The 16132-nt window shown below is 38.4% G+C and overlaps 1 protein-coding gene across 2 annotated transcripts in view; it reads right to left on the bottom strand.

The window, feature by feature from the left end:
• Positions 1 to 13741, bottom strand: part of AFG2A (AFG2 AAA ATPase homolog A) — a 162985-nt gene extending 149244 nt beyond the window's left edge. Inside the window, exons 1-9 of one of the 2 annotated variants that reach the window (XM_083367360.1) lie at positions 13530 to 13741; positions 8767 to 8891; positions 8464 to 8621; positions 6680 to 6738; positions 4908 to 5534; positions 4073 to 4202; positions 3780 to 3836; positions 2443 to 2566; positions 1131 to 1386 (exon numbers count right to left, since the gene is read on the bottom strand). In XM_083367360.1, the coding sequence (XP_083223486.1) occupies positions 1131 to 1386; positions 2443 to 2566; positions 3780 to 3836; positions 4073 to 4202; positions 4908 to 5534; positions 6680 to 6738; positions 8464 to 8621; positions 8767 to 8891; positions 13530 to 13662 (1669 nt within the window). In that variant the 5' untranslated portion in view covers positions 13663 to 13741. The remainder of the gene's footprint in view (positions 1 to 1130; positions 1387 to 2442; positions 2567 to 3779; positions 3837 to 4072; positions 4203 to 4907; positions 5535 to 6679; positions 6739 to 8463; positions 8622 to 8766; positions 8892 to 13529) is intronic. The other variant, XM_083367361.1, reaches the window with a different exon arrangement.
• Between the last annotated feature and the right edge of the window lie 2391 nt (positions 13742 to 16132).

The raw sequence follows: 16132 nt of genomic DNA, 5'->3' as shown, positions 1-16132 counted from the left end.
GATTTTACCTTGTGTCAGTTTTACTAATGATTTACTATTTTGCAATGACAAAGGAAACTGTATAACATATCCATGTTTTCAGATCTTATAATCATCCCAATTTTTCTACTTTTTAAAACTATTCTTAACTCTGATGCAGGGTTTTCCAAGATTCCTTTTACATGAACAATAGTTTAAAAACATATTTGCATGAAATCTTATCTCCTACCACTAGAGGTCAGTTCACTGTAGCTAAAGAAAGTCTTTATTGAGCAATTTATTTAATTCATATCCAAATTTTAACTGATCTTGATATACATTTTAAAAAAAGCAACTTGAAGATATGCTATTATATGACATTATTTAAAGCATTTCCATTTTAAACATTATTTTGCTCACTTTATATACAATAGAAAACAAATTAAGTCCTGAGCATATTCACACTATGAACAGAATTGTGCTTGACATAATGTTCTGTTCTGTTACAAAATCTCTGCTAATCTGATCTCATATATAGTCTTTAGTGAACAAATTTTGTCCAAACTAAACCTTTCCACATAATTTTTTCTCTATCGCCTGCTATATTGAGCCATGTTGTTAGCAAAATGTTGAACATTAGACACAAGTCACGTAAACAGGATGCATTCATTCCACTCAGCACAGATCAATTCTCATTCAAGTGTCAAAAGGATTCCAGTGGTTGTATTCTTTTTAATTATAGTTATAACTATATTTAAATAATCTTCCACCCAAAGTATAGATACCATGCCTTAGTAAATATGCACAGATAATGATTTGTTGTAAGTGAATAATGATATCTAAATACTAAAGAGTGAGCGCCTGTTACTCGTCCCAGCTTCTGCCAACCTAGCAGTTCGAAAGCACGTAAAAATACAAGTAGAAAAATAGGGACCACTCCAGTGGGAAGGTAACAGCGTTCCGTGCGCCTTTGGCGTCTAGTCATGCCGGCCACATGACAATGGAGACGTCCTCGGACAAGCGCTGGCTCTTCGGCTTTGAAACGGAGATGAGCACCGGCCCCTAGAGTCAGAAATGACTAGCATGCATGTGTGGGGGAACCTTTACCTTTACCTAAATACTAAAGTCATCTCAATTACACTGACGTTCAGTGTGAAGCACACTTAGCTTACCTGCTTCCTTGCACAGGGCTGCTAGGTCTGCTCCTACGTACCCATGGGCACTGTCTGCCAGTTGAGTCAAATCTGATGCTGTCAATGAGTGAGGAGTCTTACTGAGAACCTTCCTTAAGATGTCTAGTCGATCTTGAGAATTAGGAACTCCAATTTCTATCTCTTTATCAAAACGTCCTGGTCTGCGCAGGGCTGAATCTAGTGCGTGAGGGCGATTGGTAGCTCCAAGAACTAAGAGCTGCCCTTGATTATCTTCCTAAAAACAAACCAGTTTTATTGAAAACAGGTTTACTGTAAGTTGAAGAAATGAATAGTACTGTAGAGTAAGCATCAGGTTAAAGACAGATAAGGCTAAGGTATCTTTTTAAAGCAGTCATGATATTTCAGAAAATATCAGCAAGAACTTCTCATTAAGTCCACAATCCAGTATAGATGTAAAGAGATTTGGTTGCTTTTCAAGGTAACACTAAACTTATTGAAACAATGATCTTGCTTTCTAAAGAGTTATAAAAATATTAGTTAAACAAGGCTCGGGGAATTTATTAACACAGATTATATATAATTCTTGAAAAACTCTACTAGCTCATTCGTATTTGCCACAGATTAAAACAACTGGAGTAATGCAGCAATTAGGATCAGAAATGGAGCTCCAAAGAAGGTGTGATGAGATCCAACAGCAGTCACCTCATCCCAGGAAAATATATCTTTCAGCTAAAGACCTGGCATCACAGTGTGACAAGATGTTTTGGCACAGATAGTGTGTCACAATTTACTTAACTCACGTACAAATTTTTGTGGGATCTCATGGCTACCAGCAGATCATATCTTCTTTTTTTTTAAAAAAAACGGCAACAGGAGTAGCATGTGTACACATGCCCTTTCCAAAGCAGCCCGTGGCTTCAGTTCCAAAATACAGATGCTTAAAACCACTTAAGGTGGCCTCAGTTCCTTTAAAGAGAAAGCTACCTTCTGGTTTGAACTGGGGATATAAGTAACTTTAAGATTTTAATAAGATATACCACACTATGGCACAATTTCCAGCCATTCAGCACTGCGGTGTCTTCGCATCATGAACTATTTCTGGACTTTACCACCTAAGCAATGTAGCTCAATCGTAACACCTTCCATAGCCGGAACAACATATGAGGCACATCTATACTGCTATGCAATGTAAGCTTCCATTTCATAATCTGGAATCATCATTGAAAAATAAATTTTGTCCCAAAACATTCTCGGGCACAACTTCTAGTATAAATTACCAAATGTGCTTCAGAGTCACAGACAGGATGAGCAAAGAGACAAAGAGACTTACTGATCCAATGCCATCCATCAGCGTTAACAATGAAGCTACAATTCTTTTTTCAACTTCATTCTGGGCTTCTTCTCTCTTTGGACAGAGTGCATCAATTTCATCAATAAATATAATGGATGGTCGCCTTAACAAAAATGGGAAATAACATGTTTCTTGGAATACAGAAATTAAAAGGGAAATAATAGCATATATCTTATAATATGCACACTAGAATGAATATGCTTATAAAATGAAAAGGTAAAGACATCCTCAAATTAAACTCAATGTCTAGAGACTATATGGGCATATCCTACTTTTCAAACCATTGTTGCCTTCATCTAGGGTATTTTTTTCAATGTCATCTACTGGTCTGTTACTTTGTGGTAGCCTCCCATCAAATTAATAATCCGGTCCAACTCTGCTTAACTTTTTCAAGATCAGCCAAAGCTATTGGGTGTTGCCACCTGCTATGACACTCAATAACCTCACTGAATAATTCAAATATTCAGCTGATTGCAGTATTTCATGGTAGAGTTAAGAGAATAAGAATGTATCTTAAAACAATGTATATATTCCAACACTAAATATAGACCAAAATTTAGAATACACATTTTTTAACCATCATAGAAATAAAGACATTATTTTTCTTCAAAACATGAAACCAAAAGTTAACCCCAATGAAAATACAAACCAAGATACAATGGCTATGAGAACAGTCTGGCACACTGACATTTATAAATTTCTACCAATTATCCTAGGGTATGGGCTTTTATATCCATCCATCCACCCACCCACCCACCTACCTACTTACCTACCTACCTTCCTAGGTAAGCAATATGATCCTTATGAGCACCAATCATCCTGCAGATATCTCATTGCTGTCCATCAGCCAAGTTGACCCACATGACTTAATATTTTCAAAAATATTATTCTAACTAAAAATAGCAAATGGGAATATGATATTCAGCAAAACAAATTCCAGCCTTTGGCATCATTTTTACTTAGAAGAATGCCTCTGGACTAAGCTGCATGTTCATTTTTAAGAAATGTTGGTGAATGTAAGTCAGTGTTTTCTTTAGAAGAAACTCCATCTGCCCAAGAAGGACAAAGCTAAGTTGAAGTACTAGAAAGAATGTTCTGAAGACAGAAAAGTTGGTAGGGAGGAATCTTAACAGTTTGCCTTCTAGATAATAAACATTTTATGAGCACACCTGACATTTTTAAATATAGAAACTGCCTCTCTTGCAACTATTTTATCAGAGCTCACAAAATCCTAAATATGCTATTAGAGCAAAAAAGTTACCTATTCCTTAAGTTAAACCGTCTGAAATAACTTCACTGAAAGAATAGAAGCATACCGTAAAGAGGCTTCAGAAAATATCTGTCGTAGCCTGGCTTCACTTTCTCCATAAAATCTGCAAGAAAATCAACTATGATTCGGTGTCAAAAGTCTCATACAGTTCCCTATACAGGTACATTACTGTGTCAACATCTTGATATAAATACGTCATCGGTCCTTCATTTCTATTTACAGATGTAGCTATATCCTATTTGGGTAGCAAAGAAGCCCTGTATTTTAAAAACAGTCAATACACTGCTAATTTAAATTTAAATAAAGCAAGGGTGAAATAAATCAATGAAGGGCACTTACTTGCTTATTATTTCTGGACCGTTAACTGTACAGAAGTTAGCTTCAATCTCATTTGCAATTGCTCTGGCTAGCAAGGTCTTCCCTGTACCTGGAGGACCATATAAAAGCACTCCTCTTGGAGATGGGATTCCTTCAGAGTCACACATAAACAACAAAGAACTGTAGCTAATTCTTGGACATTGTACGATATTAAAAGTTCATAATTGTGATAATAAAATAATTTCTGTATTAACATTAAATTAATAATGAAATACTGTATTACATATGAAATATGTCATAATTATTTTTAGAAGCATCCCAAATAGCAGTTCTACAGAACTGAACATGAACAGCACAATTTTTATTACTAATAGCCATTTTAACTTCTACTATATATTTCTTTAAACTTAACATAATTGAAGAGAGGATTTATGTAAATTTTTATAAATTTTAGTAGCTTTTAAAAGCAATGCAAGTCACTTTTTGATCAGCACAAGATAGTTAATATAGAAACAGTTTAATGCCCTCTTTCCTGAATGGACCTTTAAAGAAAGCTGCCAAACTTTAAGAGAAGTATTTTGGATGCCACCAAAGGAAAACTGTTGTAAAAGACTGATTCAGGCTACTGACTCCTTCCAGGTTATTCAACAAGCTATGGTTAAGCAAAACATGACAGAAAAAAGATAATTAAATCATTGTTTAGCACTTGGGCTGCTAAAACAACATATTAAAAGCAGTATAAGATCTGCCATTTGAAGAAAAACAAATACATTTAAACCGTGTCTTACATTATTTGACGGGGTTACGAAATGAAAAATAGTAATTTATAGCATACTTTTTACCATAGATTTCCTACCATATTTCCTAAATAGATCAGGCTGCTTCAAAGGAAGTTCAATCATTTCTTTTATAGTTTTCAGCTGGTTACTGAGTCCACCTATTGAATCGTAAGTAACTTTTGGTTCAAGACTGTATTCTTCTGTCACTTTGGCTTGTGGTTGAATGAAACTGACCCTAGTCCTTGACGATATGAAGTAAAATGTTTCCGAATTCTGTGACAATCCTGTTTTATCAGCCAAAGGTAATTCTTCACCTGCAAAACCTTTCTCACAGCCTTGTGATATGATTGATTCTGAATGAAGGTTAGATCCATCACCATCAAGTATCTCTGCTGGATCAGGACTCAATGCTTCATGCCCCACACTATTTAAAGCATCATTCATGGATATGTTATGATCCTCATGCTTACATGGAGTACTGGTAGATACTTCATTGTCTGTTATTACTAGTTTTCTAAGCTCAAAAGATAAATTGAAATGATGGCTATCCATGTTCTCCAGTAATTGTTCCTGTGGTGTTTTTAAAACATCTTGCATTTGCAGCAACACACCATCCATTCCTTTCACCTTTGTAACCTTTAAGTCACAAGATCGGCCAAAGAAAGTAATTTGCAGGAAATTTCCTGGCAATACTACCTTTCCATCTGTAAAAAGAGATTAAGAAAACCAATCAGATTTCTCACACAGTCCCCGCTTAAAATATTCCTGCATAAAAGTATATGTTAATAAAAGCAATACATCAAGAAATATAATACAACAGTTCATTTAGTTCAAAACACAGTTCATTTAGACATTATGCACATTTAGTTCAAAGTTACGACAGCACTGAAAAATGTGATTTATGACTGTTTTTATGACTGTTCAAAGTTACGACAGCACTGAAAAATGTGATTTATGACTGTTTTTCAGTTACGACCTTTGCAGCATCCCCATGATCATGTGATCAAAATTCAGATGCTTGGCAACTGGTTTATATTTATGATGGTTATATTTATGCAAGGTCACGTGATCCCCTTTTGCGACCTTCTGACAAGCAAAGTCAATTGGGAAGGCAGATTCACTTAGCAACTGGGGTACTTAACAACTGCAATGATTCATTTAACAACTGTAGCAAGAAAGGTCGTAAAATGGGGCAAAACTCACTTTACAAACGTTTCACTTAGCAACAAAATTTTGGCCTCAATTATGGTCATAAATCAAGGACTACCTGTAAATTTTCAAAGCAAAAGCAATGATCTTGGTGATTTAACTGTCAGTTCTAAAAAGGGTTGCATTTTCTATAGCCTTGGTTTAAGTTTTAACACTAAAATAATTGTCAGTCCTTTAAAAGCCCCTGGAGCAAGAAATGAAATCAAAATAGGGATATCATATCCTTCTCTTATTCTTGCTTTTGGCATCCAAAATTAATTTACTGTGACAAATTAAGATACACAGAAAATTAGACTACATGGCATAGAAATCCAACAGAAAAGCTCACAAAGGTTAGTTTTAACAAAGCACACCTATAAGTCTGTTTTGAGGTCAGAACCATCTATTTTGGAATAGCACTTTTCTTCTTAAGAGAATTTCTATGCACTTTTAAAAGGCAGCCTCTTCAGATTGGATAGTTATAAAGATTCAAATGCAGTATTTTTCCCTATTCTTGATACTCTTAATCCAGAGTGAGTGTACTGGATCTCTGTAAAGCTCAGAAACCCAAAACGTTTGACTACACACAGAGGCAGAAGATTATATGTATTTAATATCTAAAACTATAATAAAACCCAGAAAACATAAACTAAACCCATACCTAAGTTTCTTAAGAGGCTAATGGACAAGTCTTCAGTACTGATACAGTCATCTTTAACCCTAAGAAAAAAAAATAAATTAAATAATCCTTGTTAAAATTTAATAAATATCATTATTTCAAGAACACCAGATGTACTCCAATGTAAGGACTAAATGAAACTACTGCAAAAGTGAATTCATGCAGCAATTCTCATCCAGAAATTTGTTATACTGTTTCTTACCATCACCACATGGACTCATAGAAACTACTGCAGTCTCTGTAATTTAATGCATAGGTTCTTAAATCCAAGCCCTAAAAAATCTTTTGTATATCAGAAATTACTAAGCTAACATCAATAGGGAGTGCACTAAACGTAGTTATCTGTCTGTCTGTCTGTCTATCTATCTATCTATCTATCTATCTATCTATCTATCTATCTATCTATTATCTATCTAATCAACCTACCTACCTGAGTCCTTCGGGAGAAGGGCGGTATAAAAATTTAATAAATAATAATTTAATAAATAATAATAGCAATTCTGGTTAAATATCAAGCCAATCTAAAATCAGCAACACATTTTTTGTCAATATTCTTATTGGTGCTTCTTCTTTTCCTGACATCCCAAGAAGACCAGCAGATGTTTCACATATATTTCTGGTTATTTTCTTTCCAAGACAGCCTCTACTGCAACCAGATTAGTTTTATATAATGTTGCCATCTTGGGATAAACCATTACAGGTTAGAAATTTCTCAAGAGAATTTTGGAAGCATTATCTGGAGAGATTCTAAAAATGAAAACCAAAGATACAAGAGAAAATAATCTAGGGAATTTACACAATGAGAGAAATTTTAAAAAAATATATCCAGGAAGCAAATGGAGAAAAGAATATCATTCTTCAAGAATCAAATAGCAATGTTAATCTAGCAGAAGATCCATCAGATATGAGACTCTGAAATTCGTCTCCTTCAAATCCAGAATGCACAAACCTCAAGAGATTTTAAATGGACATCTCATTCATTAAATTTCCTTCTTTTTATTTTGTTATTTACAACCCTAGAATTACCCAAACTACTGTATTTTACATATTGCAGCCTTCCTTTTAAATAAATTTTGGTCCTTGTTTCATACGGTTTATAGCCACTGATATTTTTACTTGATATTAAACACACAAGAACACTTTCATACCACCAATCCTTGAACCCACATACTATGGTTGTCTACATAGCAAGACTGCTTGTGTACCAAGTTAGTTAATTACACTTAATCCAACCGATGCCTCCAAATGAGAATTCCATTCAGAGTCATCTGAACTGTGAGATAGATGGCAAATACATTTGATAAATAAACAAGAAGCATCCCAATTCCTTACAGCAGCTTTAAGAGCAAAGTGTCTGTAAAAGTCTGTTACACTTTACAGAATTACACTACATATAATGTACTTAATTTAGTCAGCAATTCAGATTTGAGTTACAAATATATTCTATAGAGTAAGAGAGAAGGTGCATAACACAAATATATCTGCTCTTAATATCTGCCATGGGCTCTCAAGAAAAGACAAAGTTGCTTTAAACAAAGTTGTCCCTTCCACATGCTCTAAACTTCTCCTTCAGAACTGAGATCCGAAGCAGCACAAATGTCCTGGCATGCAATGCCACCGTTTTAAATATAAGGAAAACTTAGGTCTTTAAAATAAATTTCATTATGATCACATGAAACTTCTTCCTCACAACATTCACTCAAAGTCACAATAAATTGGAAATCTGACCGTAGGTAATAATGTAAAATGCATGGATATCAACATACCCCAGCTTTACTTCCACTTCCTCTGCCTGAAGTACAGCACCAGTCACAGGCTGGACAAAGACTGTATCACCAGGTACCACTTTTAGATTCTTCTGTGTAATTGCACTTAAGCCAATTTTTTTACCAGGGAAGCCTGCAACAGGCCATGCTGTGCAAACCTAACCAAAACAATAGAAAATATAATTAAAAAACAATCTATCCAGTGTTATCCCTTTCAAGAAAAATAAAATAAAATACACCATTACATAAACAAATACATGTATGCACAAATACACATAGAATTGATCAGAAAACAAACACCACCTCTTGCTTCCCATTTGTACTGGTGAGCAGCACTGGACGCCCTATAGAAATATTTGTCAACTTCATGTTGTTGAGCGCCAATTGCACAAAAGATCCTCTATATATTTTGGGGAGTTTGTCATCTTCTAAAATTAAAGAGAAAAATACAATTATACATATAATTATAATTTGGTTGATCTAAAATCTTTAAGAATAAAGTCCAGATTTTCTCTTTAAAGTCAATGTAAGTACAGAACATGACAGGCAATACCCGTATTTTCCCCAAAATAAGACCCATTAGGGCTTATTTTGGGGGGATGTCTGACTTTGCAGCTGCCCGCCCACTCCATTCCATCTGCTCTCAGTCGCAACGGGGCAGGAGAGCACCTGTCACACTGGTGCCACCACGAGGTGAAGCTAAGCAGGTGAGGGGGTGGAGCTGCCCCACACACCGTGCACCCGCTTACTTCAGGGCCCCACAGTCATTCCACTCCCCACTTGGCGATCTCCCCCCGCCCATTCAATGACCTGGCTGCCCGCCCGCCTCTTCCGTTTCACACCATTCCCGAGCTGGACTGCCATGTTATGGAGGATGGGTGGGGGATGCTCGGTCGTTTTACCTGATCCCACTCAGAGCAGGGGGAGATGACGGTGAAAGGCCTCCACTGCCACTGCACATCAGCTTCATCAGCCGCTGGAGGGGCTTTCTTCGGGGCCCGCCCCACAGATTATCTGCCTGGCAGCGGCAGCCACCACCTTCCCCACCTGCTGTTTGGCTCCTGCAGCACTGTGTTGCACTGCCTGCTGCCTGTTCGCTTCCTGTATTTTTATTGTTTCAGGCAGCATCTTTGGAGACTGGTGGTAGGCTCTCTGCATTGTCCCTGGGCTGGCAGTTTTGGCCACTGGCCACCTTCATGGCTCTGCCCATACAACCACGGGAGAATTCACAACTGGAGTCAGGGTGGCACAGTTTTTGGACCATCCCCACTGCCAGCCCTGGTATAACTCTTGTAGCTGCATGGGCAGAGCCAGGAAGATGGCCAGTAGCTGAAACTGCCAGCCCAGGGACAATGCAGAGAGCCTGCCACCAGCTTCCAAAGCTGCCATTGAAACCATAAAATACAGGAGGTGAATGGGCAGCAGGCAGCGTGATGCAGTACTGCAGGACCCAAGTGACAGGTGGAGGAGGAAGTACCAGGCAGGTGATCTGCAGGACAGGGTCAGCAGGGACCGATGGCAAAAGGCCTCTGCCACCACTCAACCCTGCCTCCGAAACGGGTAAAGTGACCAAGCCTATTTCACCCATCCTCTGTAGCATGTCAGTTTGGCTTGGGAGAGGTGTGAAAGGGAAGAGGCAGGCAGGCATCCGGGTCATTGAACAGGTGGTGGAAGGTCACCGAACAGGGAGTCGCCTGGCTGTGGGGGCCCTGAGGTAAGTGGGTGTGGGGCACATAGGGCAGATCCACTCTCCACCTGCCTCATCTCAACTTGTGGTGGCACCGCCGCACTGCAGAGTTAGCAAACAGACTGTGGGACAGAGTGGGTGGGCTCTTAACTAGGGCTTATTTTGGGGGTAGGGCTTATATTAAGTGCATGCTAAAAATCATAGTAAAGGTAAAGGTTCCCCCGCACATGCATGCTAGTCATTTCCAACTCTAGGGGCCGGTGCTCATCTCCGTTTCAAAGCCGAATAGCCAGCATGCTAGGGCTTATTTTCGGGGTGGGTCTTATTTTCAGGGAAACACGCTATGATAGCTCTGATTTAGAACATAAGCCATGTTTGGACCATTCAATTAATTGTTGCAAGAAGTGCAACATTCTGATGTTCAACAAATATTGCCAATGTTGTTCTACTAAAGTACTATTTTATGCTGCCCTGAAAATATTAAAATTCAAGGAGAAAAGGGAATCTGCTCTGCCCATTCATTACATTTCTGCATTTTACATTACAGGTAGTCCTTCACATATGACCATAAATGAGCTCAAAATTTCTGTTGCTAAGTGAATGAGACATTTGTTAAGTGACTTTTGTCCCATTTTATGACCTTTGTGGCCACAGTTATTAAGTGAATAACAGCAGTTATATTAGTGATATGGTTGCTACGTGAATCTGGCTTCCCTATTGATTTGTCTGTCAGGTCACAAAAAGGGATCAAATGACCTTGGGACACTGCAACCTTCATAATGAATCAGTTGCCAAACATCTGAATTTTGATCATGTGACCATGAGAATGTCATGTAAAAAATGATCAAAAGTAAGCTTTTTCCAATGCTGTTGTAACGTCGAATGGTCACTAAATGAACTATTGTAAGTCAATGATTACCTATATTGAGGGATCACTGAGGAACAACTTCCAAACCATGGCTATCCTGCAAGTACTTGGCCATTATAATAGTTAACTTTGAATAAAATTAATGAGAAATTTGATGCTCATTCTTTGTAACACAGCTCAACAAACTTAGTTACAATGCCCTATCTGCCTCCAAAGAACTTGTGAACACTAGTGTAGTCAACAAGAATTCTCGTTAATTTCATTCCAAATCTAATATACCCCAAATTGGTTAATATATTGCAAGCTAACACATCCAAAATGGTCCATGGAAATATGCTAGATGGCAGAGTAGTAAGAAAAAGAACTCCACCAAGCCTCAAAGTAATAACTATAAAAAGTACAGGTAGTCGAGTTACGAGTGTAATGGAGCCTACCCATTCCACTCATAAATTGAAAACTCATAGAGTGAATCTCGCTCCTTTAGCGAGATCACTCTCTTCCTCGTTTAAAACACACATAGCTCGTTAACCATCTCAGGGTGGGGAAGGCCATGTGATGGAACAGGCTCCCAAGGCCTCCCTGACCAAGATACATCATGCTTCCCCCTCTCTTCCTGCCACCCGGGACTCACCTGGAAAAGGTCTGTCTCCTTTCTGCCGCGGTTCCCGCTGCCGCTCCGATCTGAGGCTAGGGGACACGTCGACAGCCCCCCATGGCCCAATACAGGCTCCAGAGGCCTGGAAAAGACCGTTGGAGCCCGGATCTATGGCTGCAGACTGATTTTGTGGGGGCCCCCAGCAGCCCAATCCGGGCTCTGGAGGCCTTTTCTAAGCCTCCAGAGACTGGATCCATGGCCATGAAGCAATTTTGCGGCCCTTCCGTGGCCCAATCCAGGCTCCGGAGACCTTTTCCAAGCCTCCAGAGATGGGATCCATGGCTGCAGAGGCCTTTTCCAGGACACGGGGGGATGCAAAATTGCTCTACGGCCACAGATCCGGGTAGCAGAGGCCTTTTTGAGGCCTCTGGAGCCCTGATCCAGCTTCCGGAGGCACGTTGAAGTGTCCCCTGGCTTCATTTTGGTTCTCTGTTGCAGAGAACAGAGGCCTAAAGAACCATGAGAACACGCAAGATCAGTAGTGTGAGATCTCGCTCCACTGATCTCACGTCATCTTGTATTATTTTAGACCTCCATTCTCTGCAAATAAACCAAAAGCCTGGAGCAGCCAAGAAAGTGAAGATTCTCCATCTTCACAGGGTGAGTACTGAAGGCCTGGTGCCTAGGGAGGCCTGCGGCAGGGGCAGGGAGAGAGGGAATAACCCGGGTGAGTGTTGCAGAGCCACTGCCGTCACTCGTAAGGACAAATGACTGCTGTGGTGCTGCAATACTCATAATTTAGGGAGTTGTTCATAAGCACCAGGGGGTGTCCATCACATAACTTTAAACGAGTGTTAAATGAATGCTCGTAACTCGGGGATTACCTTTATAGCTACATGAATTTATTTGAGCTAAGAGCAGTTGAAAATCTATAATGTATTCATTGGGCAACAAGAGCACACTGTTGTAGAATCCAACTATTTTTTCCTTCTTTTAAAGACATATCTGGTGTCTTCCAAAATATCACTGTATGTTAGACATTATGCAGGCAGGTGTATTATGTTGGAGCAAGGGGCCTTGTCCCAAAGCACTTCAAGTCAAAATCGCCATACATAATAGTACCCAACAACTGGAAGGAAAGGCACGGAAGATGCTTGAAACAACCTAAATAAGCAAAAAGGAATTTGGCATATCCCAACTCCTAACTGTGACATTCCATAACTGAGAAATCACAGAAAATTCTCATGGCATGACCTGTTTTGGAAATATGATAACACTATTTAAAACTGGAGCATCTAATTACAACTTTAAGTTACTGTACACCTGAACTGAACTGATGATGAGTTGAATACAACGTTCTGAGGATGTCTAGCAAAGCAATTTTGGCTTTCCCAAAGAGAAAGTGAGGATGAGATCTACATTTGTCCTAAATTTGTACTAAAAAAATTAAATTGTCTTCCATCTAATGCAGTTCCAGCTACCTGCAACGTTCAACACTGCTTTATATTAAAAATTGCAAAAAAAGGATGATCAGACATATTAAACATTGCAAAAAAAAAAGGATGATCACAGACATGCAAACAACATCTGGGAGCCTCTGTGGCTTAATAGTGGGGTGTTTGATTTGGACGGGGCTTCCCAGAATTTTGAGTCCCAACTCAACCAGTTCAGGGAATGAACCGCTCCGTATATTTCCGTATTCCGTATATCTCTTAAGATAACAGCTATTATCTTATGGAGTGATGCTATAACTGCTACAAGAATCTTGCAAGAGTCACATGCTTCTGTCGCAATAATCCGAATGACCGTCCTACGGTGCCTGGATTCCTCGATGCTTTCCCAACCTAGCCTACCTTACAGGCTTGTTGAGAGCATGAACGATCCCCGCGAACTCGCGCACGTTACCAGCATCCTACCCTTGTCCAGAAAGTCTGCAGCCGACAAACTCTGCCACCCGAGGTGTCCTTGGCTTGCGTCTCGTTCGTCAAGAGTCGAGTCCTTTTCCGAAGGAGGCCGTTTCTTGTTTTTCCTCTTGCTGGAAGAGGACATTGCAAGAATTCAGAGAAACTAGCAAGCTGAGGCAGTGCCGCTTTAATCGCATTTGGACCACGAGAGCGGCTTCTTCCCCGGAAGACAAAATTCGCTCGAAGAGATATTAACGAGTTAGAGAACATCGATTCAAGACCGACTATGCAGAACGATCAACAATTATTAAAGTACTGAGAAACTAGGTTTCAAGCGCTACCAAAAGCCGCTCTGTCTCTTCGAGGCGTTTTTAAGAAGCCAAATGTTCCTGATCACAATCTTAAAAGAAATTCGACTACTAATGAGCTTTTCTTTTATTTTTAGGCGTTACACCGAGTATCACTCTCCATTTTTAGAGTCTAGGGATGCTCAGTAGCCGGGAGCGGATGTTGTTCTGACAATGTATCTCTATGGATAACCCACAATTGCGGCTATGTTCAATGCAATGCCGGAAGTCTGTCGGAAATGCAGCGTCTCTGAGATACTTCGCTTTATTTTCCCCAAGAGAGATACGATTGCAATGCTATTCGTTTCGTCACTTCCTGATTAAATTGTTTATTCAACTATCTCGGGCAGAAATTATAACTTTAAATAAGATTAATTGCAGGTGATAAAATCTTAAACTCTGCGTATTAAAATATATGATTGGCTTCACTGTTTTTTTATTGAAAAGTTTTACGGTACATTTTTAAATACAAAACCCCTCTCCTCCCCCTCCCCTCTCCCCAAACCTCCCCAACTCTCCCCTCCCCTCCCCCCCCCTCCCCGACTTCCCAGAGCTAAATACAGGGTATAAAAATACAAACAAACATAATCTAAAATATGCAAACAACAATAAAATACTAAATTCTATAGCACTTTAACTCTTAATAAAATAACTACAAGCTAGTTATACATCATATAAATCCACTACTTATTCAAATGCTAAGTGAAACTTTTTAGTCCCATATTTATTCTGGATATACTCAATCCATCTTCTCCACTCCACAATATATCTCTGTTGCGATTGGTCTTTCAAATACGCTGAAATCTTTGCCATTTCCGCCAAATTGGAAACTTTTAAAGTCCATTCTTCTATAGTCGGCAGTTGTTCCTTCTTCCAATATTGCGCTACTAAAAGTCTCGCTGCCGTAATTAGATTCAACATCAGCTTAGTGTCCACAACGGTAGTATCTGTGATAATGCCCAATAAAAACAATTGCGGACAAAACTTTATCCTTTTCTTGAATATTTTTTGCATATTCCACCAAATTTTAATCCAAAATGCTTTAACCCCTTTACAAGTCCACCATATATGAAAATACGTTGTATCCTCACAGCCACACCTCCAACATTTGGGCTGACAGTTCGGATACATGCTTGCTAATTTTTTAGGATCTAAATGCCACCTATAAAACATTTTATAAAAATTCTCTCTTAAATTTTGGGCCTGTGTAAATTTTACATTTCTCACCCAAATCTTTTCCCAAGTATCCATTGTGATAACTTCTTGAAAATTCTGAGCCCATTTTATCATACAGTCTTTGACGAGTTCCGTCTCTGAATCAATTTCTATCAATGCAAGATATATCCTTTTTATATGAGCTTGACCTTGATCTCTAATTTGCTTTACCAAATTTTCATCAGTCATCAAAAAACCAGTTTTCTGGTCCTCTTTCCACCTAGCCTGTAATTGCCCATACTGAAAGCAGGTTTGTACTATCTTTTCTTCTTTTAAAATGTTATATGACTTTAATTGCCATACATTCCTTTCCAAACTTAAAATTTCCTTATATGTAGTTACATCATGTTTGAATCCTACATTTATATTTTCTATTGCGTGTTTAGGTATTGCCCAAATAGGTATCTTATAATTTAACTTGTGTCTGTACTTTTTCCAAACTCGCAACAGAGCAAACCTTAAAATATGTATCTTAAACACATCATCCACCTTCTTATCATACAATAAATATCCATGCCATCCAAATAACAAATCATGACCCTCAAGATTTAATAATCTCGCTTGTGTTAAATTAAACCAGTCACTTATCGCTGACAAAGCAGCAGCTTCATAATATAATTTAAAATTAGGCATTTTAAGACCACCTCTTTCACGCGTATCTTGCATTATCTTAAATTTAACTCGTGGCTTTTTCCCTGCCCAAACAAATTTATTAATTCCTTTTTGCCATTCCTCCAAATTTAAATCCTTTTTAAGTATAGGTATCATTTGAAATAAAATGTTCTTCGTGAAATTTGTTTCTAGTTAACCTTATTAGTATTAGATTGAGTTCTGGAGTACAATCGAATTTCAGATTAGCGGATGTTAAATCACAACCTCAATCTGAAATATTTACTCAAAATTAATTTAACCTAAATATTTCCCAGAATTCAGTTCTGATTAATTTCATTAGCATTCTGAGGCATTTGTTTTAGATTCGGTTCTCTGGCTGCCCATTGCTATTATATTGCTTATTAAAATTTTATAAAAAACGCATTTTAGTGCAAAGTTGCC

Source organism: Vipera ursinii, assembly GCF_947247035.1.
Source record: "Vipera ursinii genome assembly, chromosome: 7".
NCBI classification, from domain to species: Eukaryota; Metazoa; Chordata; class Lepidosauria; order Squamata; family Viperidae; genus Vipera; species Vipera ursinii.
This window is presented reverse-complemented; position numbering and strand designations above follow the sequence as displayed.